General features: G+C 45.6%; 1 protein-coding gene across 2 annotated transcripts in view; it reads right to left on the bottom strand.

Moving 5' to 3' along the window:
* Positions 1–20,524, bottom strand: part of tex264a (testis expressed 264, ER-phagy receptor a) — a 167,037-nt gene that overhangs the window by 5,999 nt on the left and 140,514 nt on the right. For both annotated transcript variants that reach the window (XM_079510082.1, XM_079510083.1), the window contains exon 3: positions 15,396–15,567. In XM_079510082.1, coding sequence (XP_079366208.1) covers positions 15,396–15,567 — 172 coding nt within the window. The remainder of the gene's footprint in view (positions 1–15,395; positions 15,568–20,524) is intronic.

The raw sequence follows: 20,524 nt of genomic DNA, 5'->3' as shown, positions 1-20,524 counted from the left end.
CTGTGCAGCCTGTTATGAATTAAACCATTTTGAGCGGGAACCCCTTTTGGTGTTTTAAGCATTCTGTTCTACTTTAGCTATTGAAAAAATAGCAGATCTACAAGCTCATAGCGCGCCACCGAGTGATGCGCTACGAGCTTGTAGGTCTGATATTTTTGAAAAGTCGTGAAAACTGAATATATATTTCAGAGCGAACATTTTGAGATGGGGGTCCGTGGCCCAATAGAGATAATGCTGGGGGTCCTTGACATGAAAAAGGTTGAGCACCACTGACATAGAAACATGGGTTTTTCGGATTTCTTTTTTTTATCGACCTCAGTCCAAAATGGGTTAACATAGGCAGCACAACCATGTGTGTCTGTCAAGTCTGCACAGATTGGACAAAACAGCTAGACGAGATATCAGACCCTTTTCCAGGTTTGATTGATGACAAAGACACCTGACACCTGACACACCCACCATGAACAGCAGGCGCAGCCGGCGACCCAAGGTTGAATTTTAACCCATTTAGACCTGAGGACGATTCTACAAAATGTCTTCTAAATCCTGACGGTTTTCTGAAAAACCTCATGTTTTCTATGTCAGGCGTTCTCAAGCGTTTTCATGTCAAGTACCCTAAAGAATTATCTGTAATTGGCCGCCGACCCCCATCTGAAAATATGTTCTTCCAGGGACCCCCCCCAGAAGCACAGATTTGAGTTCAAAACGTTGGCTCTGAGAGAATATATATTCAAAGATTTGCACTACATTTTCATGATTTTTCAAAAAATAGCAGACCTACAAGATCATAGCGCGGCACTCGGTGCCGCGCTATGAGCTTGTAGATCTGCTATTTTTCAATAGCTAAAGTATAATATAATGCTTAAAACACCAAAAACACCCGTCCAGAATGGGTTAATATAGAGCAATAAATTAACTGTGTGATACCAAGTGAGGAACAAGCCTGACCTCTATCCCATGATGTGGAATAAATCACTCAAAGACATTTTCTAATTTGATTTCGCCCTCGAAATGTTGGGTTTTTTCCATCTTACTGGTCCACGAGCAGCAGCAGCAGCACCCTCCAACTAACCGAGATATTACTGAACCGTTCCCTCACTGCAAACAACCTTTAAAATACATAGATATTACTGAATCGTTCCCTCACCTCACTGGAAACAACTGTTCAAATACATATAGATATTACTGAATCGTTCGCTCACCTCACTGGAAACAACCTTTCAAATACATATAGATATTACTGAATCGTTCCCTCACCTCAATGGAAACAACCTTTCAAATACATATAGATATTACTGAATCGTTCCCTCACCTCAATGGAAACAACCTTTCAAATACATATAGATATTACTGAATCGTTCGCTCACCTCACTGGAAACAACCTTTCAAATACATATAGATATTACTGAATCGTTCCCTCACCTCACTGGAAACAACCTTTCAAATACAGATATTACTGAATCGTTCCCTCAACCTCACTGGAAACAACCTTTCAAATACATATAGATATTACTGAATCGTTCGCTCACCTCACTGGAAACAACCTTTCAAATACATATAGATATTACTGAATCGTTCCCTCACCTCACTGGAAACAACCGGTCAAATACATATAGATATTACTGAATCGTTCCCTCACCTCACTGGAAACAACCTTTCAAATACATATAGATATTACTGAATCGTTCCCTCACCTCACTGGAAACAACCGTTCAAATACATATAGATATTACTGAATCGTTCCCTCACCTCACTGGAAACAACCGTTCAAATACATATATATATTACTGAATCGTTCCCTCACCTCACTGGAAACAACCCTTCAAATACATATATATATTACTGAATCGTTCCCTCACCTCACTGGAAACAACCCTTCAAATACATATATATATTACTGAATCGTTCCCTCACCTCACTGGAAACAACCTTTCAAATTAATACACCATCTGTGAATAATAAAAATAAAATGTTTCAGTCTATATACCAAAGGAACCTCACAGGAATACCAAACCAGTCGCCCCTTTACTAGCCTCAGAAACACAGACGTTTTATTTCCAGGGAGAGAAAAAAAGTCTGGGACCGAGTCGGTCGGAATGTGTATATTATAGGAAGCTCCCGTTAAACTTTCCAACAAACTCCGGTAAACTCCAGAATTGTACCATCACACCTGTATATTACCGTATAGGCCTGCTAAACTTGAGGTTTACGGGCAAATCTAGTGCCCATAATTGCCCGTTAACTCCTCTTTGCACGCAGTGACAGCTCCACCAGAGCAACATTAGTGACTTCCTCCTGGGGGATCTCTAGGCGTTCCAAGGCCAGTGAGTCGAGGTGTTTAGGTCAACATCCTGTTATACACATTCTATTCAGGCCTGCCCCCAGAGGCACAGTCAAAGGAAACAAACAGCAGAGGGCGCTGTTTTTCTTTTCTGTTTTGCCGATGGGTTCCCATATTGTCAACCGATAATAGTGAAATTACTGCTGCCGAAGCGAAAACATTGGGAAACTGCGCTATACAACAACATTTGGCTTTATGTTTACGTGGCTGGTTAAGACTGAGGTTAGGGTTAGAGTTAGTAATAGGATTCTATAGCACAGTGGTTTTCAACCAGTGGTCCGGGGACCACCAGTGGGCCTTGAGGGGGTTCCAGATTTTCCCCAGCTAAATGATGGGAGAGTTGGTAACCAAATGGACCCTTATTAGATCTTTAACTCTTGAGAGCGTAAAATGAAACCAAATGGACCCGTACAGGTCCATTTGGTTTCATTTTTCGTTCTCAAGAGTTAAATTATTGTTGCATCATTTACAAGAAATCTAGACTAGATTGGCTAGACTAGAGAATTTGGAAGAATTGTTAGTTTGATCAACGTATGCCTGTTATCGCTCCTAATGGTATACCAACATCAATACAGCATGGAATTGTGGACAAAACCGTATCCATTACTGGATACTGCGTATGCGTGCGCCCCTTTTGTGGCAGCATGCTTGAATCCAGCAAGGGCATGCATTGATATGCCAAAACAATTAGTCTCCCATTGGAAAGAACTCATTTGTGAAGTGAAGCGCACGTATATTCTCAGTTTTGGGTCTGTGAGGCTAAACATGTCATCAAATGGTGAATAAATAGTGGGCCTTGAAGTGAAAAGGGTTTAAATAAAACCCCTGGCAGAAGAGTAGGATTATATATATATTATATCTATGATCAGTGTTCAGAGAAAAGGTGGACACATCTTATCCTGTGCTTCTATCCCACGAGAGTCTAAAAAACAAACACAATATGATGATTTCCTTCCGTTTCCTTCACGCCCAAAACAAAACTCATCCACACATCAGTCGGATGTTTGCACTTAACCCATTTAGACCTGACGTCGAAATTTAAAAAAACGTCTTTTCTGAAAAACATATTCATGTCAAGGAACCCCAAATATATATGACACTGGCCGCTGACCCCCATCTGAAAATATGTAGTTCCAGGGACCCTCTCAGTAGCAAAGATTTGAGTTAAAAACTCGCGCTGAAAGAACATATATTCAAAGATCTCAGGCACATTTTCACGATCTTTCAAAAATAGCAGACCTACAAGCTCGTAGCGCGCCACTCGTGGCGCGCTATGAGCTTGTAGATCTGCTATTTATCAATAGCTAAATTATAACATAATGTTTAAAACACCAAAAGGGGTTCCCGCCCAAAATGGGTTAACCGTGCCATCTGGGGATCACAATACAGTAAACAACACTCAGAGTCTCCAGGCTCTCTCTGCGGAGGTCAATCCTTCCCCATTCCTCCGTAAGGATCTCACATCGCCTCCGCAATCTAATTATCAACTCAGGGATTCAACAACATCTGATCCTGTCTGCTATATAGAGCATCATACAACGGTATTATGCGGGAGAGGTCATTAACCCATTCTGGACGGGAACCCCTGTTAGGTGTTTTAAAGCATTATGTTATGCTTTAGCTATTGGAAAAATAGCTATAGCAGATCTACAAGCTTGTAGCTTGTAGGTCTTTTTGAAAAATCGAGAAAATGGGGCGCAAATCTTTGAATATATATGCTTTCAGAGCGAACGTTTTTAAGTCAAATCTTTGCTTCTGGGGAAGTCCCTAGAACTACATATTTTCAGATGGGGGTCAGCGGCCAAATACATATAATTTCCGGGATCCTTGACATGAAATAGTTTGAGAACCACTGATATAGAAACACAGGGTTATTCAGAAAACTGATTTAGAAGACATTATTTTGTAGAATCGAACTTAGGTCTAAATAGATTAAGGCCGTTTAATAATGGACTGAGAAACATCCTGTTAATTAGTCGGCAGGTCCAAACGAAGCCAAACAGTCATCAGGGACGGCCTTCGAAGGGAACCGGTTCCAGTGTGTAATGGAGTGTGAATACAATGTAAGCATCACCTATTGTACACCATGGGATGTGCAGGGGGACACCGATTGAAATGATTCCCCGTTCATTTTCCTCATAGACATTTCAAAAAGTATTTATTTAAAGACCTTTTAAGCCTCGTACAAAGCCAACTTGAGTTATGACAAATCATGACAACAAACAAAAAAATGTGCGCGTTGTGAGCTTGCAGACCGTCGCCGATATTTTAGGATATACATACCGTAGTGTACTAGAGAGAGCGCTCCGATCCATCAGCCACCGATCGGACGGATTTCACTCCAAATGACTCGATCTGGCGAAACCAATATTTATAACATTTAAAACCGCTTGACCGCCAGGATTAATTAATCTATTTATCGCGCATTGCCAAGGTTTTCAACCCTTATTTTGAAGAGCCACATTTAACCAGGGACCACCATCTGATGAGATTTAACCAGGGACCACCATCTGATGAGATTTAACCAGGGACCACCATCTGATGACATTTAACCAGGGACCACCATCTGATGAGATTTAAACAGGGACCACCATCTGATGAGATTTAACCAGGGACCACCATCTGATGAGATTTAACCAGGGACCACCATCTGATGAGATTTAACCAGGGACCACCATCTGATGACATTTAACCAGGGACCACCATCTGATGACATTTAACCAGGGACCACCATCTGATGAGATTTAACCAGGGACCACCATCTGATGACATTTAACCAGGGACCACCATCTGATGAGATTTAACCAGGGACCACCATCTGATGACATTTAACCAGGGACCACCATCTGATGACATTTAACCAGGGACCACCATCTGATGAGATTTAACCAGGGACCACCATCTGATGACATTTAACCTGACTCGGACCCAAAACTAAAGACTATTTACCGTTGGATAAGATTTCTTATCCACAGTTCCATGCTGTATTGATGTGGTACCATAGGAGAGACAACAGGCAAACAATTCTTCTACGTTCTAATTGTGTAGACTTCTTGTAAATTAAACAATGTAGTTGTTGAACAATAATTTAACTCTTGGCAGTGTAAAATGAAACCAAATGGACCCATGGTTTCATTTTACACTGTCAAGAGTACAAAAAAAGGTAACATCAACAAAAGAGAAATATGTGCAGGTGAGAAAAGAAACCCATGGAGGGCTAATTATAATATGTGGTTCTCACCAAATATAATATTCAAATAGTAAGTAGACAAAGTAATCAAATATAGGTATGGAAAATAACAAATACAACAAATACACTTGTGTGAAGTATGCGTGTGTGTGAGTGTGTGTGTGTGTGTGTGTGTGTGTGTGTGTGTGTGTGAGCGTGCCTATAAGTGAGTTAAAGATCCATAAGGGTCCATTTGGTTACCAACACTCCAAAATTTAGCTGGGGACCACCTGGAACCCCCTCAAAGACCACTGGTGGTCCCCGGACCACTGATAATGGCCCACTGCACTGGACCATTCATTATCAGCCCTCCAAAACTGGGACTACTGTACATTGCCAGCTACTGTATGCTACTGTATGCTTCATGACATATTTTACTGTAGATAACAATTGACTCAATTAGTTGCCAAATTGGGCCCACTGGGATTATTAGTGGAGATTCAAGGTCTTGTTCGTCAAGCGGTTTGAAACGGAGAAGAGGGGGTTTTAAGGAGGTAATTAGAGACAGACAGGAGGACTGAGGAGGCATGCTGTGTTTTGAAGAGAGGGAGGGGACACTGGGAAAAGACTTGAAATGTCACAGGATATTGAAAATGGGAGGGAAAAACAGAAAGAAAGATATATATATTATACGGTGGCGGCGGCGGTGGCTCAGGGGTAGAGTGCCTGGATGGTAACCGTAAGGTTGCCAGTTCGAACCCGGGCTCCCCCAGAGTTACTGTCGAAGTGTCCTTGAGCAAGACCCCCTAATTGCTCCCGATGTGCTAGTTGGTGCCTTGCATGGTTTCCGCTGCCATCGGTGTATGAATGGGTGAATGTAATGCACAATCTATGTAAAGCGCCTTGGATAAAGGCGCTATATAAGTGCACCATTTACCATTTACCATACCCAAAATGAAGCTGGGAGGCACTGCCACTGGTCATTATGAAGACATGTTTGTTTTTTAGGGAGAATTCTCCATTGACGAAGCTGGCAAAGAACACTGTTGTATTTAAATGTAAAGTATACCGTAACTAAATGAGTGTGTGTGTGACTGTGTGTGTGTGTGTGTGTGCGCGCTGCATTAACAATTTCACATGCTCTTCCGCCTGCATATGGATATCAGTAATAGTATGTTATTATGTAAAACACGGAACAGCACAAACTCAACCCACTTATTCCACTGCCATTGACTCTATCACCTGCAATTATACTCCATTTATAGACACAGAACATACAATTTGACTGCGTTTAATTATAGCGCAATTAGAATCAACCAGGAAACCTCAATAATAAATTAATTACAGCATATTACAATAGCAAATTGACTACGTACTCTACACAATGCTCTCTTGCTCGTCAAATCACCCCAACAACAGGATACACCACACTATACACCACACTACTTCCGGGCCCCTTACCTATACTTACTGTGTGTGTGTGTGTGTGTGTGTGTGTGTGTGTGTGTGTGTGTGTGTGTGTGTGTGTGTGTGTGTGTGTGTGTGTGTGTGTTGGCTGCGACATTTCGTATTAACCCATTTTAACCTGAGATCAGATTCTAAAAATGTCTTCTACATCCTGACAGTTTTCTGAAAAAGCTATGTTTCTATGTCAGTCGTTCTTCGATTTTTCAAAATAGCAGACCTATGAGCTTGTAGATCTGCTATTTTTCAATAACTAAAGCATAACATAATGCTAACACCAAAAGAGGTTCCCGGCTTCCCGCCCAAAATGGATTGAAAAAAAAAACGGTTAATCAAATGAACTGTGGACATGTAAAAACACCTCCGTACAAGGACTCGCCAAGTGGGTCTCTTGGGGATCAGGCGATAAAGACAATGTAAAAGCCCAGGCGGTGGCGTAACCGTCTGGGCACCCGACTGGTAATCCAGTCGCAGTGTGCCGCGGGTTCGACTCCCGAGCCCGACACGGCCTTTACTGCATGTCTTCCCCCATCTCTCTCCCGTTTCCTGTCAGCCTACTGTCTGTCCCTTCAAAAAACCAATAAGCCGTAAGCCGAAAAAAAAAAAAAAGAAAAGAAAAAGACAATGTAAAATGCTAAATCCTCTTAGCGTCAGAACCATGGTGGCACGTTAAAGTTGGCGTGTAAGAAACAAAGCCTGCGTGTCTACCTTGCCATTTGTTTGTCACATGCACATTTGGTGCCACGTAATAGTACTCCTTTTTTTTGGGTAAACTTTATTTTTACATTTCTTCACATGACAATACACATGTATGCAAGAAAACACAAAACACACAAACATATACAACCCCCCCCCTCCCCCCTCCCCCCCTAGGCTAAAAACAAAACAAAAACAAAAACAAAGTGGCGGGACAAAGCAGCGGACAATCATAGATCAAAAAGAGTCAAGACAGGGACAGTCGGACACAGTCCGGATTACAGTTCACTGAAATGGAAAGTCCTCAACAAACTCCACAAAGGCACTCCAAGCCAGGACAAAGTTTTTTTGGGCTCTGTCCACTCTATGTAATAGTTCTCCTTTACACACTTTCTGGAGCCAAGGATATATTTGGCCGTGGACCCCCTGCATGTGCCAGGCCAGGGACCTCAGATTCTAAAAATGTCTTCTACATCCTGACAGTTTTCTGAAAAAGCTATGTTTCTATGTCAGTCGTTCTTCGATTTTTCAAAAATAGCAGATCTACAAGCTCGTAGCGCGCCACTTGGTGGCGCGCTACGAGCTTGTAGATCTGCTATTTTTCAATGGCTAATGCATAACATAATGCTAACACCAAAAGGGGTTCAAAAATAGCAGATGTAAAAGCTTGCATTGTGGCACGAAGTGACTCGCTGTGAGCTTGTATATCTGCTGTTTTTGAGAACGTTACAGTTCTAAACCACTAGTACGGTCTACTCTGTATCCATCTATAAATGTCAGGAATCTGTCTGCGTCGTTTTTAATAAATAAATACATTCAGGAATTGCGTGAATGCAAGTATGGGATACACAGGTTTTCTCTAATGCCCCTCAAACATTCACAGATTGGGTGTGTCTGTGTGTGTGCGTGCTTGCGTGCGTGTGTGTACTCCCGCCATCTGAAGCTGCTCGAGGCATTCCACATTAAATGCCTCCAACGCATCCTAAAAGTCACCTGGAGAGACCGCCGCACGCCACACTCTGAGGTCCTCCAGAGCAGTGGTTCCCAAAGTGGGGTCCGGGGACCCCCAGGGGTCCTTGAGGGAGTTCCAGGGGGTCCCCAGCAAAATGACAGTTAGGAACCAAATGGACCCTTATGGGTCTGTAACTCAGAGAGTGTACAAATGGAACCAAATGGACCCTAACGGGTCCATTTGGTTCCATTTGTACACTCTCTGAGTTAAATTAACATTGATTTTACAATATAAATTGGGGGTCCCAGAGATAGAAATGCCATTAAATGGGCGTCCGGTTGAGAATCACTGCTAGAGCCATACAATTCTTCTCTAGTGGGGGGGGGGGGGTCCCTGGCATATATTTTTTAAATGGGGGTCCGTGGGCTAATAAATGTCAATTTGGGGGTCCTTGGCATGATGTAAATGGCTCTGGATTAAGAGCGTCTGCTAAATGCCTAAATTGTAAATTGTTAAAAAGTTTGGGAACCACTGCTCCAAAGAACCAGCTGCAGGAGCATAGAGGCCACAATCATGCAACATCAGCTAAGATGGCTTGGACATGTCATCAGGATGCAGCCAGTCGCCTGCCTCGTAGGTGGACATGTCATCAGGATGCAGCCAGTCGCCTGCCTCGTAGGTGGACATGTCCTCAGGATGCAGCCAGTCGCCTGCCTCGTAGGTGGACATGTCATCAGGATGCAGCCAGTCGCCTGCCTCGTAGGTGGACATGTCATCAGGATGCAGCCAGTCGCCTGCCTCGTAGGTGGACATGTCATCAGGATGCAGCCAGTCGCCTGCCTCGTAGGTGGACATGTCCTCAGGATGCAGCCAGTCGCCTGCCTCGTAGGTGGACATGTCATCAGGATGCAGCCAGTCGCCTGCCTCGTAGGTGGACATGTCATCAGGATGCAGCCAGTCGCCTGCCTCGTAGGACATGTCATCAGGATGCAGCCAGTCGCCTGCCTCGTAGGACATGTCATCAGGATGCAGCCAGTCGCCTGCCTCGTAGGACATGTCATCAGGATGCAGCCAGTCGCCTGCCTCGTAGGTGGACATGTCATCAGGATGCAGCCAGTCGCCTGCCTCGTAGGTGGACATGTCATCAGGATGCAGCCAGTCGCCTGCCTCGTAGGTGGACATGTCATCAGGATGCAGCCAGTCGCCTGCCTCGTAGGACATGTCATCAGGATGCAGCCAGTCGCCTGCCTCGTAGGACATGTCATCAGGATGCAGCCAGTCGCCTGCCTCGTAGGACATGTCATCAGGATGCAGCCAGTCGCCTGCCTCGTAGGACATGTCATCAGGATGCAGCCAGTCGCCTGCCTCGTAGGTGGACATGTCATCAGGATGCAGCCAGTCGCCTGCCTCGTAGGTGGACATGTCATCAGGATGCAGCCAGTCGCCTGCCTCGTAGGTGGACATGTCATCAGGATGCAGCCAGTCGCCTGCCTCGTAGGTGGACATGTCATCAGGATGCAGCCAGTCGCCTGCCTCGTAGGTGGACATGTCATCAGGATGCAGCCAGTCGCCTGCCTCGTAGGTGGACATGTCATCAGGATGCAGCCAGTCGCCTATATATTGACCCTATACAAGTATACGTCAACTCCATCTAGGTCAGGGGTGGGCAACTTTGACGATGGAGAGGGCCGCTATATTTCCACACTCACTCCCTAGGGCCATATATTACTGTCGTAGAAAAAATAGCCGATCTACAAGCTCAAAACGCGTCGCGCTGCGACGCGTTTTGAGCTTGTAGATCGGCTATTTTTGCTATATTCAAATTGAAATCTTGAATTTTTGCTATTTTTGGAATCAGAATTGGAATCCTAAAAACATTATGTAATTTCAAATGCCTTTAATTATACTTGTTGAAGCAATGAGCTACTAATTTAGACTGAAGTAATAACAGCGGGTCATGTTTGCATGTTGTGGAATAGTAACAGCTGAAACCAATATATTATATCAGTATTCTGACATTAACCTGAGGGCCACATTAAGTGAAGGTGGGGGCCGCATGTGGCCCCCGGGCCGCCAGTTGCCCACCCCTGATCTAGGTCAACGCTTCACAGGGGGACAGAAGAAGAGGCTGAAGGACCACCTGAAGACCTCTCTAAAGAAGTGTGGCATCAAGCCTGCATGCCTCCCTTGAACATGCCGCTATGGATCGCTCCTCCTGGCGTGGACTTTGCCAACAAGGAGTCCAAACTAGCAGAGGAGAACCGGTTGAAACATCGCCTGGCAAAGAGTCAAAAGAGGAAGTTGGCACAAGTCCGCACCTGCCCCACCGCGTCAAGGTTTTCCCCTGCCCCGACTGTGGGAGGCGGTGTGAATCCCGCATCGGAACAAACAGTCATCAAAGGACCCACAAATTGTAGCAGAAGTCATTATCGGCCACGATGCGACTACCTTAAGCAGCAATGTGTGTTGTGTGCGTGCGTGCGTACATGCGTGCGTGTGTGTACATTATAGCCATCATCACCTTTTTTTCTTTCTTTTTTCCCCTCTTTTTTGCACTCTCTCTCGCTTCCTTTTAAATAGTTTTACAGTAGTATTATTATTGTTATCGTTATTACCTACTGTATATGCTGCTGCATTTGCACCTTATATACCTGTACACAAGATTTAGCAACGAAACACAACGTTGAATCTTGAACCTCACTCCTTCCCTGTTATCTTCCATGTCCATCGGAAGCTCTCCCAGTGAAGTGAAGTGATTGCTTTTCCGCAGACCAGTATGTCTTGACAAAACAACGGAAAGCTGTAAACCGTATACAGTACATTTAACCCATTTAGACCTGAGGACGATTCTACAAATGTCTTCGAAATCATGACAGTTTTCAGAAAAACCCATGTTTCTATATCAGTCTTTCTCAAACATTTTCATGTCAAGGACCCCCAATATTATCTGTATTGGCCGCCGACCACCATCTGAAAATATGTAGTTGTAGAGTTAAAAAACGTTCCCTCTGAAAGAATATATATTCAAAGATTTGCGGAACATTTTATACGATTTTTCAAAAATAGCAGACCTACAAGCTTGTAGCGCAGCACTCGGTGCCGCGCTATGAGCTTGTAGATCTGCTATTTTTCAATAGCTAAAGTATAACATAATGCTTAAAACACCAAAAGGGGTTCACGCCCAAAATGGGTTAATGTGTCAACAGCATTAAGCGTATCTCTCTCACGGGAAGGATTGGCATCGCTCGATCGCATCATCATAATGCAATCCACCACCTGTCTAGACGTGTTAAAATCAGTAATAAAGCACAGCATGCAAGGATATCACACAACCTTAATGGCAGGTTCTCCTCTGTGTGGGTGTTTAGTGCCTGGGAGCGAGGCATTTAGCAGGGCTGTCAACAGAGAGGTGGATCCTTCACATCGTCCACGTGGGCGAGGAGGGCAGGTATAGTGAACCCATCCCTCTCTGCCCACTATAAGCCATTTTGGGCGGGAACCCGTTTTGGTGTTGTAAGCATTATTATGTTATGCTTTCAAGAAATAGCAGATCTACAAGCTCATAGCGCGGCACCGAGTGCCACGCTACGAGCTTGTAGCTCTGCTATTTTTTGAAAAACCTGTGAAAATGTGGCACACATCTTTGAATATATTCTTTCAGAGCGAATGTTTTTAACTCAAATCTTCTGGCGGGGTCCCTGGAAAAACATATTTCCAGATGGGGGTCGGAGGCAAAATACATATATTTTTGGGGGTCCTTGACATGAAAATGTTTGAGAGCCACTGACATAGAAACATAGGGTTTTTGAGTGGTGTAAACCACTCCTACAACTGGCTGTTCGTACCAAAAAATGAGCATGGTTGCTATGGTCACCCAGTTCACACGGGTGTGATTTCATTACGTCAGACATTACGTCAGACCACAGCTGATCAGTCTATATAAGACCTTACACCACTCAGTTCACACGGGTGTGATTTTTAATAAAACTATTAGGATTTAGAAGACATTTGTAGAATCGTCCCCAGGCCTAAATGGGATAAACCCACTCGGCCTCTGTCATCCCCGCACCAAAAAAATAAAAAATAAAAAAAGATGATTTTGTGTAAAGACGTAGTCAATAGTGCCGTTGCCACTAACCTGAAGACCCCGTCAAGATTGAAAGTCAAGAGTAAAAAGAAAAAGCAGGTTCTGAAACACATTGCGCTCGAAGAAACATTATTTGCGGTGACAGGGCAATTACAGGGTCTCGTATATCAAGGCGAACGAGGGCCAGCGAGAGAGTGGGTGCAGATTCTTAACCCCTTTTGGTGTTAGCATTATGTTATGCTTTGGCTATTGAAAAATAGCAGATCTACAAGCTCATAGCGCGCCACCGAGTGGCGCGCTACGAGCTTGTAGGTCTGCTATTTTTGAAAAATCAAAGAACGACACATAGAAACATAGCTTTTTCAGAAAACTGTCAGGATGTAGAAGACTGAATCTGAATTCAGGTCAAAATGGGTTAAAAATATCCGCCGCCACAAATGTTCTCTCCTTGCTCTCTGAACCCAGGAGGACACGAGGCTGCTCTCTGAACCCAGGAGGACACGAGGCTGCTCTCTGTCTGAACCCAGGAGGACACGAGGCTGCTCTCTGTCTGAACCCGGGAGGACACGAGGCTGCTCTCTGAACCCAGGAGGACACGAGGCTGCTCTCTGAACCCGGGAGGACACGAGGCTGCTCTCTGAACCCAGGAGGACACGAGGCTGCTCTCTGAACCCAGGAGGACACAAGGCTGCTCTCTGAACCCAGGAGGACACGAGGCTGCTCTCTGTCATAACCCAGGAGGACACGAGGCTGCTCTCTGAACCCAGGAGGACACGAGGCTGCTCTCTGAACCCAGGAGGACACGAGGCTGCTCTCTGAACCCAGGAGGACACGAGGCTGCTCTCTGTCTGAACCCAGGAGGACACAAGGCTGCTCTCTGAACCCAGGAGGACACGAGGCTGCTCTCTGTCTGAACCCGGGAGGACACGAGGCTGCTCTCTGAACCCAGGAGGACACGAGGCTGCTCTCTGAACCCAGGAGGACACGAGGCTGCTCTCTGTCTGAACCCAGGAGGACACGAGGCTGCTCTCTGAACCCAGGAGGACACAAGGCTGCTCTCTGAACCCAGGAGGACACGAGGCTGCTCTCTGAGGACACGAGGCTGCTCTCTGAGGACACGAGGCTGCTCTCTGAACCCGGGAGGACACGAGGCTGCTCTCTGAACCCATGAGGACACGAGGCTGCTCTCTGAGGACACGAGGCTGCTCTCTGAGGACACGAGGCTGCTCTCTGAACCCGGGAGGACACGAGGCTGCTCTCTGAACCCATGAGGACACGAGGCTGCTCTCTGAACCCAGGAGGACACGAGGCTGCTCTCTGAACCCATGAGGACACGAGGCTGCTCTCTGAGGACACAAGGCTGCTCTCTGAACCCATGAGGACACAAGGCTGCTCTCTGAGGACACAAGGCTGCTCTCTGAACCCATGAGGACACAAGGCTGCTCTCTGAACAGAGCTGAGATCTAATAAATCTTTTAACACAGTCATCTAGGAAGAAAGATCACACCTGTGTGAACTGAGCGGTGCAACTATGCTGTTATTGTTAGCCAGTATAGAGGGTATGCGTGTGACATCATCACCAAACCAGGAAGTTATGCAGGAATGCCTACTGAGTGACAAAAAACTACTTTCTGGCCTTGACAGCCCATACATCCACACAGAAAAGTCCTATCTGATTGCATTAAACAACATTAAACAATGTTAAACTCACTTTGCATGTTGCTTTGCCACTCGATGGGCCATTCACTTTAAGCATGTGCATACCCTCTATTGTATCGTACTGTAGCCGTACTGTAGCCAGAGACAAAGAGTTATTATAATTGTCACGGGGGCCAAATATCCACCGCCACAAATTATCTCTCCTACTGTATGCATCTTTTATACCCTACCCTGGCAGGTTAAAACAAAAGCCACTCATGTAGAGACTGGGGTTTGAATCCTTTGCAAGGCCTTTTAGCTGACTCCTACAGGTTGGTCAAGGCACTGCAGCGACTGGAACTGGGAGGGATGGTGTGTTCCTCGTTACGCCGACCGCGGTGAAAGTCCTCACTGTCAGTTGAAAATAAGTGGCATGGTGTGTGTGTGTGTGCGTACTGTGTGTGTGTGTGTGTGTGTGTGTGTGTGTGTGTGTGTGCACGTGTGTGTGTGTGTGTGTGTGTGTGTGTGTGTGTCAGAGGAGACACAGACCACTTTTTATGGGTCACCAGTAAACGGCCCTTTTCTTTCTTCGTTTCAAACAACTTTTTAAATTATTTCAAGCTAAAAAAAAGAAAATCACATTTCACACAAACTTCTGAAATAAAACCAAATTCAAACATTTGCGTGGTGACATGTGGTTGTAGTAGTTTGGGTCCCGGGGAGATGTCAAATTTCTCTTTTGGCTCTCGAGTTAAAAAGGTTTGGAACGACCGGTCTACTGTATATACCCTCACCAGAGCTTGGTTGTGACCATCTGTCCATTGTACCAAGACATCAGACACATACTTCCCACAGATTACAACCACACACGGAGATTTTGAAAACATGACCAATGACAAAAAACAAATGTAAAAAAAATGTAAAAACAATGTAAACGTATGTTTTCTCGTGCCAATAAAGCCCTTTGAATTGAATTGACTGGGAACGTACACACAGGGGGGGGGGGGGGGGGGGAGAGATTGCTGACTACATTTTAGGAGGATTGTACCTGTGATGTCAGTCCCTCTGTCCTCATCTGAGTCCTCTTCTTTGAGCTCTGTTTTCACCTCGTCTCTCATCTCCGGAACAAAGAAGTCAGTTTGGCGGGACAGTGGCACCATGTAGTAGGTCTGGTCTGCCTTGCAGATCTCTATGGTTGGGAACGCACACAGCTTCCTGTCCTGAAAACAGAGACAAAAGACAAAGAAAACCAATCAAAACCCATTTTAACCCATTTAGACCATGAGGTCGATTCTACAAATGTCTTCTAAATCCTGACAGTTTTCTGAAAAACCCTATGTTTCCATGTCAGTCGTTCTCAAACATTTTCATGTCAAGGACCCCCAAAAATATATGTATTTGGCCACCGACCCCCATCTGAAAATATGTTGTTCCAGGGACCCCCCAGAAGCAAAGATTTGAGTTAAAAACGTTCTGAAAGAATATATATATTCAAAGGTTTGCGCCACATTTTCACGATATTTAAGAAAATAGCAGACATACAAGGTCGTAGCGCGGCACTCGGTGCCACGCTACGAGCTTGTAGATCTGCTATTTTTCAATAGCTAAAGGATAACATAATGCTTAAAACACTAAAAGGGGTTCCCGCCCGAAATGGGTTAATATATAATTCAGTGCCGACAGCAGAGAAAGGTATAGGGGATCAACCTTCCAGTTCCTCGATCACAGAGAAACTGATCAAACATAATCGATTCAGCAATGCATCGCGATTCGGACGATTTTGCATCGATGCAGCAACGGACATATGATCGCTTATAGCACAAATCACATCGTTTGATCCTTTGGAGCATCCGTAGGTCTCCCTCTGCCCGGCTCCGTGCATCTAAACCAATCACAGCAATGATTGGTGGGCGGGATGTTAAGGACGGTCTCGTTTGGGACTCGCTTATACGGCTCAACTCAGCCAATCAAAGCGACTCCAGAACGCGTCAGCTAATTATTTGTTCGGTCCCCAAAGAAATATGTTTATTGTCATGATTTCTCAACTGGGCTGTTGGCTTTGTCCGAGGCTTACAGGTCTTTAGATAAATACTTTTTTAAAACGTCTATATGGGAAAATATATGGGAAATTCTCTTCTGGTCGCCTCGTTGTTCTAAAAGGGGGCGGGACTGTGACGCTCTATAAGCAGTTAAGACATCAGAGAGACATGTGGCAATGTATGTAAAATGTATTCACTGTGCGATTTCACCATGCTGACATAACATTATATGTGTTTCACACGTGAATATGAATCTATACTCTCTCTCTCTCTCTCTCTCTCACTCAAGACAGTCCATTAACACTGCATTTCATCGACATCAGTGTGTCTAGGATTCACACTCTCCCAGTGAAGCTTGCGTGAGGAAAGTGGGAAGTTATAAATATTATACCACATTTACTCTAAAGGAGGACATTAGGCTTGCATAATTCTACTGCACTTTCGTACTCCAGAGATTATGAGAGAAGCGAGCATTGGGCACAGGACTGACTGTACGACTTACTACATACACAGCGAGCATTGGGCCTGGAACTGACTGACTGACTGCACGACTTACTACATACACAGCCCAGGCGCAGCTGCTGCGCTATGGGACATTTATTTAAACGGCCGTTTGTAGCTCTCAGCTACAACCTGTCACGAAAGTAGATAAATTAAAGTCAACAAAATAATTTGGGCTGTTATTCCCTTGAAGACGTACAACTAAAGGGTATTTACTTGATTGACTGCAGAGGATAACGCCAGGGCTCCACCGGACGCGCTGTGTCTCCGTCGCGTGCGTCAAAAAACGCACCGGTTCAATTTTAATGCACGCGTTAATGTCACGCAACGCGGGCAGTGGAGCCACCCTTCATTGCTTAAAAAGGGAACATTCCCTGACGGTGACAGAGACGCGACACTGACGCGCCCGGTGGAGCCCCGGTGTAAGGCAGGCCCAACAGCTACAGTATATTGCTACAATTGTGGTGCAAAGTAGGCAGTGGCGTGCACAGACATTTAGATGGGCAGGTGCTCAAGTGAAAAAAGAGCACCTTGTGCAGCGCGTGGAACCGGCCGGTTGCCTTAATAGTGTGAGATTTATAGATTTTGGAGCATAAATAATATATTCTAAGTTTTTCAAGAATCAAGAATTGATCAATGTCACCATGTGTCACCACATACTGTACTGGGGGGGGGTTCTTTTTCAAAAGGGCACATTGCCGTCCAGAGGGGACACCCCCTAGCACCCCCTAGTGTCTATCTGTGCACGCCACTGCAAGTAGGGCTATAGAGTCAGAAGGAGGGTTTGGACACATGTTAAAGGTTGCGATGTGAGGTTTATAAATAGTGTAGCCCCTTTCCTGTCATTGTGAGACGGTGAAGTTAAGGCGGGCGAGGGCACTCCCACAATTTATTTGCTATATTGGGTCGCTGCGAGTGCGAGCTCAGCTGACTGATTGGTTTTAATCTAATATCCTTCGTAAAATAAGTATGTAGGAGCCGCCGCCCGATTCCGGTATGAATCACTACACACCTCCCAGGGTCCTAACGCCTATGCAGATGAGAGCCCATCCCCTACTCACAACCTGCTCTGGCAATGAGCAGGCAAAAGGGAAAGACATACTGTACACACACATGCACGCACACACATGCATGCGTGTACTGTACGTACGTCATACGTACACACAAATCTACTTAAGTGCGTCACTGACATTACTGACTGCAATGTGACAAGCACCACTTTGTGCTGCACGTGCATACAGGTACACACCAGCAGGGTCTTCACGTGCATGCAGGTACACACCAGCAGTGTCTTCACGTGCATGCAGGTACACACCAGCAGTGTCTTCACGTGCATGCAGGTACACACCAGCAGTGTCTTCACGTGCATACAGGTACACACCAGCAGTGTCTTCACGTGCATGCAGGTACACACCAGCAGTGTCTTCACGTGCATACAGGTACACACCAACAGTGTCTTCACGTGCATACAGGTACACACCAGCAGTGTCTTCACGTGCATACAGGTACACACCAACAGTGTCTTCACGTGCATGCAGGTACACACCAACAGTGTCTTCACGTGCATACAGGTACACACCAGCAGTGTCTTCACGTGCATGCAGGTACACACCAGCAGTGTCTTCACGTGCATACAGGTACACACCAACAGTGTCTTCACGTGCATGCAGGTACACACCAGCAGTGTCTTCACGTGCATGCAGGTACACACCAACAGTGTCTTCACGTGCATACAGGTACACACCAACAGTGTCTTCAAGTGCATGCAGGTACACACCAGCAGTGTCTTCACGTGCATACAGGTACACACCAACAGTGTCTTCACGTGCATGCAGGTACACACCAGCAGTGTCTTCACGTGCATACAGGTACACACCAACAGTGTCTTCACGTGCATACAGGTACACACCAGCAGTGTCTTCACGTGCATACAGGTACACACCAGCAGTGTCTTCACGTGCATGCAGGTACACACCAGCAGTGTCTTCACGTGCATGCAGGTACACACCAGCAGTGTCTTCACGTGCATACAGGTACACACCAGCAGTGTCTTCCTTGTGTGGTTTTGTGCTGCACGTGCATACAGGTACACACCAGCAGCACGTGCATACGGGTACACACCAGCAGCACGTGCATACGGGTACACACCAGCAGCACGTGCATACAGGTACACACCAGCAGTGTCTTCACGTGCATACAGGTACACACCAGCAGCACGTGCATACAGGTACACACCAGCAGCACGTGCATACAGGTACACACCAGCAGCTCGTGCATACAGGTACACACCAGCTGCACGTGCATACAGGTACACACCAGCAGCACGTGCACACCAGAAGCAGAGCTGTCCAAGGTGGAGTTAAAACAACCAGCATTTCTCTTCAAACTGGAGTTGTCAGTGACACTAATGGTTACCACGCGTCCCTGACGTGACTTTGGTAGAGATAAGTTGAGCGAGCTACCGAAACCATTCCAGCAGCTGTGTGCGTTTACTGTTTATCAGCTGTCGTTAAGAACTACCATAGATATTATAATTACATTTTTAGGTCTATGATAAAGGTACCTTTGCTCCTCCTCATGGACCTACCTGCGGATTATACAAGTCAAGATTGCTTTATTTGTCATTCTTTCCAACTGCAGCAGCAGAAAAAAAACGAAATTACATTTCTCCTAGTTAAGAGACAGCACAGGCTCATACAATAATAAAATATCAAGTGCAAAGACAACACTCTGAATATAAATAAGTCCTAAAAAACTACAGAAGTCCATAAAAAAGATAAATAGAATAAGAAAAACATTTAAAGACGGAACATAGAGTTCATGTCATCAGTTCATGGCCTATCTGCCAGGGATACTGGAATTCAAGAGTCTGATTGCCTGTGGAAAGAAGCTGCTCCGCATCCTTTCCGTCCTGGCACTGATGCTCCTGTACCGTTTCCCAGATGGCATAAGGGAGATCAGGCTGTGAGAGGGGTGGGTGGCATCCTCAATGATGCCAGTTGCTCTTCTCATGCACCTCTGCTTGTACATGTCTGCCAGGGAGGGCAGCGAGGCACCGATGATCCTACTAGCTGTTCTCACCGTCCTGTCCAGCTGTTTTCTCTCCTCAGCTGTGCTGTTTCCATACCAGGAGGTAAAACAGTAAGTGAGAATGCTCTCAATGGTGCCTCTATAGAACATGGTCAGGGCTGGGACAGGCAGGTCGACTCTCTTCAGCTGACGGAGGGGGTAGAGACGCTGCTGGGCCTTTTTAATGATGGCAGTGGTGTTGCTGCTCGGGGCCAGGTTGTCCGTTAGCAGCACTCCCAAGAATGTGTTCCATGACCAGCCTCTCAAAGCATTTCATGACGACTGGGGTAAGGGCCACAGGGCGGTAGTCGTTCATGCAGCCTGGGCTGGGTTTTTTGGGCACAGGTATAATGGTGGCGCTCTTCCAACAGGCAGGTACTCTGGCTTGACTGAGAGAGATGTTGAAAATGTCAGTAAAAACATCTTTTAACTGCTCTGCACAGTCTTTCAGCACCCGGCCTGGTATGTTGTCTGGTCCAGTAGCCTTTCGTGGGTTAATGCTGGAAAAGGCCCTTTTAACCTCAGTGGTGGATAGCTGGGGTACCTGGTCTGTGGGTGAGGGTGGAAA

Source organism: Electrona antarctica, assembly GCF_951216825.1.
Source record: "Electrona antarctica genome assembly, chromosome: 9".
In the NCBI taxonomy this organism is placed as follows: Eukaryota; Metazoa; Chordata; class Actinopteri; order Myctophiformes; family Myctophidae; genus Electrona; species Electrona antarctica.
Note: the sequence above shows the minus strand (reverse complement) of the source record. Positions and strands in the feature narration are given on the sequence as shown.